Source organism: Musca vetustissima, unplaced genomic scaffold (genome assembly GCF_032173495.1).
Source record: "Musca vetustissima isolate MV318-11 ecotype Yass unplaced genomic scaffold, APGP_CSIRO_Mvet_v1 utg393425, whole genome shotgun sequence".
In the NCBI taxonomy this organism is placed as follows: domain Eukaryota; kingdom Metazoa; phylum Arthropoda; class Insecta; order Diptera; family Muscidae; genus Musca; species Musca vetustissima.
In genome coordinates, this window is record NW_026881823.1 from 8,997 (window position 1) to 22,531 (window position 13,535).

Genomic DNA, 13,535 nt, shown 5'->3' on the forward strand with positions numbered 1-13,535 from the left:
TAGTAAAATTACGAATCATTGCGTTGTGGCGTTTCAATTGCTTGCAGTTAAAATGGAAAAATATTAATCTTGAAACGTGAATGAACAGATGTGCTAGACAAATCGCCGAGTATTGAACTCCTTCCGAATGAACAATGTGGGATATTGTCGAACCTATAGGACGAGCATACCGGACGAAATATAAATAAGCTTACAGAAAATTATAATTAAACTGAAGTATAATTTCAAACGAAATCAATGGAAACTTTCAGCGAATGTCAGATGTTGAAAAAAAAATTGTGAAAATAAAAAAAATAAAAAAAAAACAAAAGAGGGCATTTGCCTGCTCTCCACGACAATTATATACCATATATTTATCATAAAATTTGGCATAACTAAATCGCAAAGTGGCTGTTATATGTCCTCGATTGCATTACGATATATTGAATCCAAGTTTTGCTGATGGCATAGACTTTTCCATTCACATGATGAACAAGGTGTACAAATGTTCTGTTCGGAAATGTTTACCGTGCCTTTTTTACAGTTTTTCTAATAAACTACAGAATTCTCCAAAGAGAAGAGTTGCTTTAAAAAATAAAATTCACCCCCATGTAACTCGGGAATTATTAAAGTATATGAGCAAAATTGAATATGTTGCTGCAAACTTTTCATGATACTGACATCCAAAGTTCATTTTCGTGAAATCTGTGTCTACTTTTATTAAAAAAATGGGTAAAAACAGGGTGAGACAAACCCTTTAAATTATGCTGACACTTTGAAGAGTTCTCTCTTTTGGATATGTAATATCGATTGAAAGGTGAATATTTTGTGCGATCAAATTTCTAAAAAATAACCTATTTTTTGGCATGTAGGTTGGGTTTGGTGCGTAGGCGTGTGATAAGGCGGGGTTTTTGGAAATTCGTACTAAAAGGTACTTAAAACTGTATGATACGGGTTCGGTTAGATATAGAACTCTGAAATTTGGTATCCAGTTTTGCCTACGATAAGCAAAGTGGTATGTGTGAAAAAATTTGGAATTTAGTACTAAAAGGTGCAAAAAAGTACTACATATTATATTTGAATAGAATCGTTAGATAAACATATCTGAAACTTAGTATATAGCTTAAGCTATTACAAAAAGAATGATGTGCGAAAATATATATATATATTTTTTTTTTTGAAAATTAGTACTAAAATTTTACATAAAAGTACTAAAACTTTATTACAGCGGAACAGTTGGAAGTAGAACTCTAAAAATTGGTATACAGATTTGTCAATGATAAGTGAATCAGAATGTGAGAACAAATTTTGGAAATAAGTACTAAACGTACTATAAAGTGCTAAATATTATACTACGATTGAACAGGTAGGGATAAAATATCTGAAATTTGGCTTGTAACTTAATCTATCACAAACAGAAAGTGGGCAAACATAGTTTTTGGAAATTAGTACTAAAAAGTTATAAATATATGTAGATAGAGATAGAAATGTGAAACTTCACATATAGCTTTAACTATTATAAAAATAATACTATACATAACATTTTATTGGAAATTAGTAGCAAAGTGGTGATAAAAAGTACTAAATAATGAAATACAATGGAACAGGTAGAAATAGAAATCTGAAATTTGGTATGTGGCTTACTCTATTACAAATAGAATGTTATGCATAATTCTTGTGAAATTAGTACAAAAATGTACTAAATACTGTAGTATAATGGAAACGCGGTACGTAGATTTACTATTACAAATACCATTTTAGTACTAATTTTTGAAATTAATACTAAAATAGTACAAAGTATTAAATTATAATGGACAAGTTAGAGATTGAAATCTGAAAATTAGTACAAATAAGAGGGGTTGTTTATTGGAAATTCGTACTAATTGACACTAAAAATACAAAATATTGCAATGTGTGGGAAAAAGTATAATTCTAAAATTCGGTATTTAGCTATGTATATCATAAACAAATGGAATACGCCAAAAAGTTAGTAAATTGTACTTACAGTACGAACAATTACTAAATAGTGTGTACGGTAGAACGGATAAAGATAGGAACCTGTTATTAAACACTTATCTGCAACAATACATACATAAATATTTTCCAGAAATAAGTTCTAATATGTACTAAAAAGAACAATACGTTGTATACGGCGGTACGGGGGATATAGAATTTGGTACAAGGCCTTTTCTATCAAAAAACAATGGTTTTCGCAATTTTGTTTGACATTTCTACTTAAAGTACCAAATATTTTATAGTAGAAATAGAATCCTGAAATTTTGTATGCATATTTAGCTATAACAAATTAAAAAGGTTTTTTTTTTAATTTGTACTAAAATCACTAAATAGTAAAGATATCCGAATTTTAGTATTTATCTTTGACTAAATAATGTGATTTATGGAAATATTTTTCAAAAAAATTTACTAAAAATTGCTGACAGTTACATGAAATATAGTTTCCAATCCCAAATGGATTTACAGCGAATGATTATGTGAATTTTTGTTTAAACTTCCGGTGAAACTATGCAAACAAACCACTGAACACTACAAGTACTAAATTGGTGACACTTTTAAACGCTAATCTTTCTAATTTTCTACAATAACAGCACTGATATTAATTTCCAATGATTTTTTCCAACCACACCAATATATTATACTACATCGACTTCCGATGTAATGAATATGGAGCTGGATCTCTATGTCGAGGTTATACTAAAAATACTGAAAATTTTTTTCCAATGAGGATTTTGTAAAACTTAACGCACTAGAAAACAAAATTTCTGAAATTTTAATGGAAATCTTTCCTATAAACGCAGGTCTCTACATAATAAATAATGAGCTTATACTTCCAATTCGTACTATAAGGGTAGAAAAGTACAAAAACGTACTTCGTGTTTTACCATTAGTATTAAATTACAGAAAGTAACATAAAAGTCTAAAAGCCTTAAAATGATCGGGAAAAAATACACTTGCAAAAATATAAGTAAGTTGTACTCTATTAAGTAGGATAGAAGCATAAACCTTTCAACCTTTCTGTTCAAAATAAATGCGGATTAAATTTATTTATTAAATTTATACTTAATCCAAAAGTGTATTGTGTAGCTAAATTAATGTTTTTTTAACTATAAAAAGATCCGCTAACGACGTAGCGGGCCTATGCTAGTATGTATATATATATACATATTGAACAAATATAGCTAGAATCTTGAAATTTTATATGGAATACAGGTTGTATGAGAATGGTTTTAGAAATTCGTACTTATGTGTATGAAAAGTATTAAACGGCACTAGATTTGGTACACTTTGGATTTGAGTGGACGGAGAAAGTTGGATTCCAGAATTTTAGAATAAAAATTAATGTTATAGGATTGAGGCATGTAGGCAGTTTTGAAATTTCGTAATTATGTGTACTAAATGTTACTAAACTTTGTACAATTTAGATTTGTTTGAACGGATAGAAATTGAAACATGAAATTTCAATTAAGATTACTGGTAGAAACATGATTGAGGTAGTTTAGGAAATTCGTACTTATTGGTAAAAGTACTAAATGTTACTAAATATGGTACAATTTGGATTTGTGTGAAAGGATATGGCTGAGAGGAATTAAAATTACATTTAAATATTTACAGGTGCTTACGTACTCAGATATTATTTAGTAACACATCACCACACTAGAGGCGGAAATATAGCCAGTTATGGTCAAGTACATCGCCTATATTTTTCGGTGATGATCAGATAATAATTTTGGGATGAAGTGGACCGGAAACTTATTTTTTTGCTTTTTATTTTTTATTATTATTTTTTTTTTTTTTGATTCAATCTATTGCCCACAATTGGAAGCGGAACATAACAACACAACCCATGGTGAAGGGAATCTGGATAAGTAATTAAATGGGTTGTACTGAACATTAGTAATATTTGCTGACCTCTAGTCGGTCAAAAGGGTTCCGATATCTCGAAATATTGCCCAAGCTCAGAGTATAGAACCACAAAAAGTTAGATTTTCGTAAAAGATGTGTAGGGTATCATACGGTCGGCCCGTCCGACTATACTGCTCCGCTCACTGGTTATGAATGGATAAAGATGGAGTACTTAATTTTGGAATCAAAATTGCTGTTAGAGTAAAGGATAGAGGTAGTGTTGGAAATTCGAACGTATAAGTACGAAGTGTAATAAATGGTACAAAATATGTTACACTTGGAATTGTGTGAATGGATAGGGCTGGGATTCTGAAATTTATGATTAAAATTACTGTTAGAGTGTAGAACTGAGGAATTTTTCGAAAATCGTACTTACGTCTGCGAAATGTAATAAATAGTACTAAATTTGGATTTTGGTGAACAGATGAGCTGGAATTCTAAAATTTAGACTTACGATTGCAATTAGAAATCAGGATTGAGGTAGTTTTGGAAATTCGTACTTATGAGAAAAGTACTAAATTTGGTACAATTTGGACTTTCGTGGAATTAAGACTACTGTTGTTGTAGTTTTACAAATTCTTACATATGATTATGAAAAGTACTAAATGGTACTAAATTTGGTGCAATACATAACGGGAACCTTTCTTCAAAATGTGAATTCACGCTTAAGTTTTAAAAATCCATGTCTCAATGTTTAGTCTGAAAAAAAAATGTATTTTCATCCACCACTATGTATTTTTTAAATTCTCACAATAATGTGAGCCTCAAAAAAACGCTACATATTTGGATTAGTCTCAAAATAATATTTTTTAATCGGCGCCATATTGTTGAAGCTCAAAAATACACATTTTAAAAATAAAATTAATTCAGGCTTTAAATATATGTATATATATATATATATATATATATTAATCCACGCCATATTGTTGAATAGATTTTTAAAATATATTTTTGGAATACATGCTTTAATGTCTCACAGGACAGTTCGAAAAGTTCTTAGTCTAGCACAAAAAGCGCGGTATAAACCGAAAAAGTTAAGTGTTTTGAAAACATCCATCTCGGTTATGAACACATGTTAAATTTTGTTTCAATCTGGCAACTCTTTTATATAGAACAAAGTTTTCAAGAAAGACGCATCCGCAACTTTTTTACAATGAAGGCATTTCTAATGTTTCCATTGTAAAAAATTCCGGATGCGTCTTTTTTGAACACCTCCCTGCAGTAAAGGTAGTCGACTCTACTTCGATGAATTTACCGACTACCACAATAATACATCGACTACCGGTCAAACTACCAACCATGTTTTTCATTGGCGAATTTTATATGGTGATGGCCGCTTTGGTGATGCCTCACCCTTTTAACTATCAATTGTCGATAAATTCATCGGCAACATTCCGAGTGAGATTTCGTCATTGACAAATCTAAGTAAAAATTGCTACCACTTTTTAGTAAAAAGTGGTCTTATTTCTCAATAAAGGCAAAAAACATAAAAGTACAAAATTAAATATAATGACTTAGTTCACGTAATAATGTAGTTGAAAACTTAACTAATAAATTTTTAAGGTTGGAGACACTACTTTACAAATTACCACTGAGTATTAATATAACCGGTGATGTAGTCGATGAAAATTCATCGTCGATGTAGTCGATGAAAAGTTGCCAGCCAATACTTTGAAACTGCAGGGCTGTTTCTATATGAATGAGTTGCCAGATCGAAACAATGTGTTCATAACAGAGATGGAAGTTTCCAGAACACTTAACTATTTTTGTGCTAGGCTAAGAATTTTCCGAACTGCCCGTGGACTTTTAGCAGGATTTATCCTTAGTAACGTATATTATTTTTTGCCCTCTATAATATGTATTTTCCTTAAATTAAGACAAACATATTTTTTACAATGCAGTTTTTTCTTTATTGCTTGTACTCATTTACATTACTTAGTTTCTATTTGTGTCTATAATATCATTTACTTTTTACCGGTTTCGTCGATTTCGGCTTCTTGACAATATAATTTCTATAGTAGAAATTCGAAAACAATAAAATCATTAAAATATTTTCGACAAATATAACCCAGAGCCAAAAATTTGGCAGGCCGCAGGTGTTGTGTGTGAGAACAATGAACAGTCTGATGGCAAAGTAGAAGAATTGAACCAGTTGGAATGTTGTAAGTCGCGATTTCCATTTGTTTAGGTCCAAATTCAGTTTGAGCGAGGTTAAGAAGTAATAGAAATACATGACAGCATGCACCAGTGCATTTACATAACCAATTACGGAGATATTGGATGCTATAATATAAAAAAGAACATTGTTAGGTTTTTTATTAAATATGTGTTCTTAAAACTAAATTAAAATCGGTAAGGAAAGTATAAAAGTCGGACAGGGCCAGGAGCATCCTTACTGCACTATTTACATAAGAGCACACATATAGAAGATATATCTAAAACTGTACACATTTATGCGAAACTTATGACCTGTTTGATATCATGCTGGAAAAGTTCAAAATAGATGCAAATGTGAACAAAAATTACACTCTGTACACAAAAGAGCATATGCTACTCGCCGACGACAGCGACATAATGGGGCGAACATTGCGAGCAGTAACAGCCACCTTTGAACAAATTGAGAAGGAGTCTGCCAAAATGGGACTCACAGTAAATGGCGAGAAGACCAAGCTTATGGTATCAACGCCCAAGACGTCCAGTAGACTCAAACCAACTGTGGAACTTGAAAACTGCAGCTTCGAGTTAGTAAACGATTTTATATACCTCGGTACAGCCATAACCAAATTTAAAAACCTCAGCTTTGAAATCCGGAGGAGAATTGTGTTGGCCAACAGATGCTACTTGGGGTTGAGTAAGCAACTCAAAAGCAAGGCCACCTCTCACTAGACCAAACTCACACTTTACAAGACGCTGATATTACACGTGCTGTTGTATGGATCTGAAGCAGGGATACTGAAAGATCTATGGAACTTCGACGTAGATAAATATCGTCGTCCAATGAACCATGAGCTATACCATCTATTCTCGGACATCGACATTATCAGGCGGATAGAGTAGCAGCGACTACGTTGGCTAGGTCATGTTGTCAGGCATATAAAAGCGAGCCAAGTTAAAGTTCACGCAGAAGGGGAAGGCCACGAATCCGATGGAAAGATCAAGTAAAAAACAACATCTCGGAACATGGTCATTCAAATTGGATGAGAAACGCACAAAACCGACGCGCTTGGAAATCTTTAAGCTCGGCTTATGGAACAACCATTCTGTCACAAGCCAGCTAAGTAAGTAAAAGATAATTTGAAACAAGGTACGGAAAAAGGTGGATTTGGGATACATGTTTGAGGAATGTAAGGAATATTTTGGAGAAAAAGATTAGAAGCATGCCAAGTCTAAAAATGCTTTACAAAGAGTATGCGGAAAAAATCATACATTTTGGTAAAATCTATGACGGCAAGGTTGTAAGCTGTAAAAAATAACAAGGGAAGACGGCTAGTAACTATAAACAAATCAGTTTTTTTAAAAAAAAATATTATCTTGAATATCTTTCGCTGTGAGTCATCTTTTCCGAATAATGGTTTCCGGAGTAACAATTTACTCCATAAGATAATTTTTTTTTTTTATTTTACACGAAAAACATTTGGTTCTTTTTACCGATAATCATCAAGACATCCATTCGAATCAGGAGTTCAGATCGCCTTCGCCATGGAAATTTGGTGATGGTCGGCTGATAATAAAGCTTTCGGTCCATTTTATGCTCGAAATATCATACAATCATCGTCAAAAATTATAGGCGTCGACGTGTCCATAACCGGAACCGCAAGCAACATTTCCTACCCATCAGCGCTACATTTCCGCACTATTGTGTGGTAATAGTAATACTACACAATATCAGAATACCTAGACCACCTTTAATATTTATATATAACAATCTTATCCCGGTACATACGGCCATACAAAATTGGTAGAACTTCAACCACTCCTCTTGAATATACTGTCAACTTCTCGGGTCTATGTTCTTCGGGAGTAAATATATACCCCATAGAATGCAATTTTTGCCACTTTTCACACAAAAGTCAGGGCCCATTTCACCCGCTGAATATTGACCGATCTTTATCAAAACAGACACGCTTATTACTTGGTCTGATCTCGTTATTTATGCAAAATTTCGTTATGTTCGGGTCATAATTGTGGCCTCTAGAGCCACCAGAAAAACAGACAATAATAACGTTTTTGGTCCATTTCATCCTTTAAATATTAACCGATCATTACCAAGTAGGGACAACCCGACTGCTTGCAAATTATAATGGACAGACGGACGGCATACATGTCTAAATCGACTCAGCTAGTCGGGAATATACTTAAAGGTAGGTCTATAATACCCTGACAACATAGTTGTGTAGGGTATAAGAACCAAGTGAATACTTTCGACTGTGATCACTGTATATACACCATATAATGCACATTTTGCAATTTTTATTCAAACACCAAAGTTTTGGTTCATTTGACTTCCTAAACATTGGTCGATCTTCATAAAAAAATAATTTTTCGTACGTATACGTTAAGCAGGTTCCTTGCCCGTTTAAAAGTTCGTGATATTCACCCTATTATTGATGTGTTTCAGATCTCTAATTATTGACAAAGACCTTTGTATTACAAGAATTCTTACCAAACAAAACATTCATGTATAAAAAGCTACCCCATATCATGGTGGCATGATGGTAGACATGCAACAGCGAGATGTGGCTATATTTTTTCGTTAGCACAAAGAAAAGCTAGAAAAAAGAAGAACAAAATATGGAATTGATCAAAATTGGATTTGAAATAATTCGAGTCAGTTACTAGGAACTTCTGTTTTATGAAAAAATCCCTATTATCTAAATAATTCATCTAAATATCTAATGACTTACCGTATCAATGGTATCTGATATTTTATTAAGAAAATAAAAATATCCATATTTTCGCAATTGCATGGTATCCTCGCTGAAGTCAGTGTAATCGCTGGGCATACAATACCAACTGTATTTACTATGGAATACAAAATGTTTGGTAACCTGCAAATAACATAGAAATATATTATGTATTTATATATAGCAATTCATTGTTTGACATATGTTATTTACAATATATATATATATATATTTATAATTTATACTAAGCTGACCTGCTGCAGTGTAAAATAATACAAATAAAAATCAAAAAGAAAAATAAAAAATTGTCAAACCGTACTTTTTATGCCATCCACAATGCGTTGAGCATTCCAAATACCTAAAATCTGTTGAGGCTTTTGTGTGGATGTTCTGTCTTGATAAATTTTCAGAATTTTTTACTTTTCCTTATTAAAACACGCTTTGAGAAAACAAAATATTAATTTTCAGGTTTGAAAATTGTACAAGGACCCCAAAATGCGACGGAATTTTTATATGGCATATTAACAAAATATGAACCTATATTTATAATTTTCTGCGCGTAGGACTATGAACATATAGGTAATATGTTTGGACATTTATATGGTGGCTGTGTCAAACATGGACCTTTTTTATAATTTTTATGCCCTACTACTTGTTGTAAGAGTATTATAGCTATCCTATAATACTCTTACAATACTCTTACAATAATACTCTTATAATTTGTAAACACGATACAGGCCACAGTTATTTGCCACAGTTAATTTTTATGCCCTACTACTTGTTGTAAGAGTATTATAGCTTTGTGTGGCGCCAAAGGGTTTTTAACGACTCGAAATCATATCTCGACTAGCTGAGTTAATTTAGGCCTGTATGTCCGTCCACCTATCCTATTTTTATAATTTTTATGCCCTACAACTTGTTGTAAGAGTATTATAGCTTTGTGTGGCGCCAAAGGGTTTTTAACGACTCGGAATCATATCTCGACTAGCTGAGTTAATTTAGGCCTGTATGTCCGTCCACCTATCCTTATAATTTGTAAACACGATACAGGCCACAGTTATGTGCCAATCTTCACGAATTTTTGCACGTAGGACTGGTTCTGGCCAAAGAAGACCCCTGTTGCCCTGTTTGGTAATGACCGCTCCAGAGGCCACAATTATGATCCGAACATCACGAAATTTTACACAGAGAATACACATAGCATTTTTGATGAATATCGGTCAATATTTAGCCTGATCTGAGAGATATACTTAAACTTGACCGAGTTCTATATATTCGTATATTGTTTAGTATTACCATTGCCACACTAGAGGGCGGAAATGTAGCGCTGATGGCTAGGAAATTTTACATGAGGTTCAGGTTTTGGTCAAGGGCGACGACTATTATTTTCGATGATGATCAGATTATATTTCAGGGATGAAATAGACCTAAAACTTTATTTTTGACAGATTTTTAGTCGCTCCACACTTATAAGCCGAAAATCACAAAATTTCCATGGGGAAGGCGATATGACCAAGTAATTTCAATGGTTGTCATAATAATGAAGGTCAATATTTAGCGGATCTTATTGTGCCACAGAAGAGCTGTTAACATCTAATCGGTCAAGAGAGTGCAAATATCGCGAAATAATACTCAGGAATATAGATCAGCAGAAACTGAGCGCGCAGAGGTAATTTGTACGGTCGGCTCCGTCCGACTATACTGTTCCGATCCCTGTTTATTTGTATCAAATGATTTTTAATATCTGATAAATTGAATGGACAGAAACTTTCAAAAATATTTTGAAAAAGGGATGTGCGCTTTCCAAAACACGGGTCTTCAAAACGTGTACCTATATTTAATATCAAATAACCTAAAAAATGTAGCAAATACAAGTGCAATATAAAAATTCAAGTCGATCGGAAAGTCGCCATTGTCATTGAACCGAATCTTCAGATAATAAAACCTTATATGCATATCCGGTGAAACCGGTTCTTTTTTCTTCGAAAATTATTTTTGTCTCACTTATTTGGCTGACTTTTTAGAATATAATTCAGACAACAATAATCCGACATTTATACATAATAAGAAAAGTATATTGAGTTTATTGAAATACATAGAAATAGAGGGATTTAGTGTCAAGAAACGGGTAAAATTTAGAATACCCCATGAAAAGGTTAACATATCGATTGCTCGTCTTTAAGGACCTCGCCTAAAATCTCACAAGGAATCGAGATAGAAGGACGAAATGTTCTACAATAAAATTCATTATTCGATTTTACTGCAGAAATGTAATCTCAAAAAATATATACAATAGCTACAAATGAAGATATGCAGATATCTCTTCAAATATACGCCATATATCCGCACAGGGTTGTTGATACCAGTAACCGGCTCTAAGCACACGTTTTGGAACAAAATAGTCAATAAAATAAAATGTATAATATCATGGAGAGGCAGTATCCGATGTGATCCAAAAATTGAATATACTCTTGATTAGAATAAAAGTCTGTTTGACTGTTGAAATCACGATTGTGCAAATAAATTGATGTATGGTAGGTTCAATCGATTTGGCTGTAACAAATTATTTGGGTTAACAAATCTCCTTACTAAAAATATTATTAATATTGGTCTACGCTTTTGGGTAGACTGTGTGACTTTGTGCACCTAGATATGTACCGAACCTAACATGGACTTAAACCACTTTCAAAATAAAGGGATCATATAAGTATTTTGATGATTTTGAAATTACGGTGTGATTGCAACTTGGCCCTTCGTGACCTTATTGGGTAAAAAAAATCTGCATAGCCCTCATGCTGAGATCAATCGTCGTTTTCGTTATGTCCAAAGCCATATCCCAATTTTGTTCGTTTCTATCAGCAATTTACAAAGTGCGCTTCGTGGCGAAGGATATTAAAAGTTCGTCAGAGCGGAAATGCTTTTCTGTCAGAAGCTGTGTAGTGGAGGGTATTTAACCCTTGCACTACCGACTTTTTGTTTATTGACAAATATTTTTTTAACGTTTGGGTTTTGTTGTAGTAAAAAAGAAGTACAATACATGCACATTGGTAGTCAATAATTTTGTTAATGATGACCTTGACATAATCATCAAGATGTGTACACTGTAGTGTACAATGGTAGTGAAGGTGCGTATTTGGTGCAACAGTAACCTAAAATCGGATAAAATCATATGTGGGAGAAAAACATATTACATGCGATTTTTGAAGTTTCCTTGGTTTATGATTACCTTTTGAATTTGGATGCAAAAGGCGAATTGACAAAAAATAAAAAATCGAACATTTTTGTGCAGATGGACATTTTTTGTGCCACAGTATAGTATATAAATTAACGTTGAAAACCTTTGGAAAAATATGAAAATCTATAAATGGCACCACTATTTATATCGCTCAGAATGTCCAACTCCATTATTCCTTTTTTAGCTTCTCCATTGATCCATATAATCAAAGATAAAATATTAAATAGCAATTTAGCTCTAAATTTGAGATTTTCAGATTCAAGATTTAATCGCTTTTTAAGGATATAATTCCTTGGAAATAAAAACGTTTAATAATTGAGGTTGTATAAGTTATGTCTGTAAGACCCGACGAATTAACGCGACTGGAAATATACAAAAATCTCCCACTTACCCTTATAAAAACATATGCATTGAATATGACTTGTGCCAGATTATATAACGAAATAAGCCATCGTATATTATAGGGTTTCCGTTTGGCCATAAAGGCTGGACCAATTTTCTTAACAAATAATACATAGACAACAATTATGCCAATTACTGCTGCATAGCTGTTACATAATGGCAAATCTGCTGTGCGAGGATCTAAAAGAATATATTTTTTTAAAAATCACAAAAATATTTTAAAATTGTATTTAAAATATGTTGTTGTTTTACCTCTTCCACCCGCTGTTTGGAAATGTTCTTTAAGTTCATTGTATAGATAGGAAATCATGACGAACGCAACGATTATGATTATCCAAAAATTATGCTATACGCGCGATTTCCAGACAACGTGCACGTCAACGACACAACACGACACAACAATTGTAAATGAGCAACTAAAAAGCGAAATTGTCAATTTCTATTATTTATTTTCTTAGGATTTCGTGTTTCTATATTGTTCTTATTCTTCTTCTTCACATTTACGTTTCGAAATCAAAAGGTATTCCATGCGAATGCAATTCAATATCATTTCCATCCAGTGTCATTATATAAAATATAAATATTTATATATTTTTCAATACAAACAACGAAAACAAAATATTATTTTTTACTTAAGACATACATACGTCACGTGTTGGCGGGACAAACAGGCATGGCTATATAGTCTACTTTTTTTTATTGACACGTATTTTGTTGTTGAAACATTTTCTAACAACACTGTACAACAATTTTGAAAATATAAAATGTAGACAGTGTAAAAATACATGTACAACGCCATGTTTGAAAATTGTAAGTCAGCTTGTAATGAACGAATATTGTAAGTAACCATGACCTTAGACACTTTTTTGTTTTTTGTATGACTTTACCCCAAAAACGAAGTAAGTTTTTACACGCACATTTGAATATTTTCAATTTTAAAACGACAAAACGGTTCTATTTTATATTAAAATATTTGTTTTTCCAATAATAATTATGAGAGCGATGTACGATGATGGCAAAACTTTCAATTCCAAACAACGAAAACATAAGCCAATCGTTTCGTACCAATGGGGGAATAAAATAAAAATACCCTC

The 13,535-nt window shown here is 32.6% G+C and overlaps 1 protein-coding gene across 1 annotated transcript; it reads right to left on the reverse strand.

The window, feature by feature from the left end:
- Positions 1–5,864: 5,864 nt before the first annotated feature.
- Positions 5,865–12,751, reverse strand: LOC133327825 (elongation of very long chain fatty acids protein AAEL008004-like). The gene is made up of 6 exons (XM_061536362.1): positions 12,694–12,751; positions 12,431–12,621; positions 8,805–8,948; positions 8,564–8,669; positions 5,969–6,183; positions 5,865–5,912 (listed from the first exon to the last, which is right to left on the reverse strand). Exons 1-6 carry the CDS (start codon positions 12,749–12,751, stop codon positions 5,865–5,867), a joined length of 762 nt encoding a protein of 253 aa, XP_061392346.1.
- Positions 12,752–13,535: the final 784 nt, after the last annotated feature.

What these genes read in the sequence shown, in the direction of transcription:
- LOC133327825 (XM_061536362.1), bottom strand. Translation starts at nt 12,751, where the DNA reads ATGATTTCCTATCTATACAATGAACTTAAAGAACATTTCCAAACAGCG. An exon ending in CCAAACAGCGGGTGGAAGAG is followed by an intron (nt 12,622 to 12,693) that starts GTAAAACAACAA and finishes ATATTCTTTTAG; the next exon opens with ATCCTCGCACAGCAGATTTG. An exon ending in ATACATGAATGTTTTGTTTG is followed by an intron (nt 6,184 to 8,563) that starts GTAAGAATTCTT and finishes TTTATATTATAG; the next exon opens with CATCCAATATCTCCGTAATT.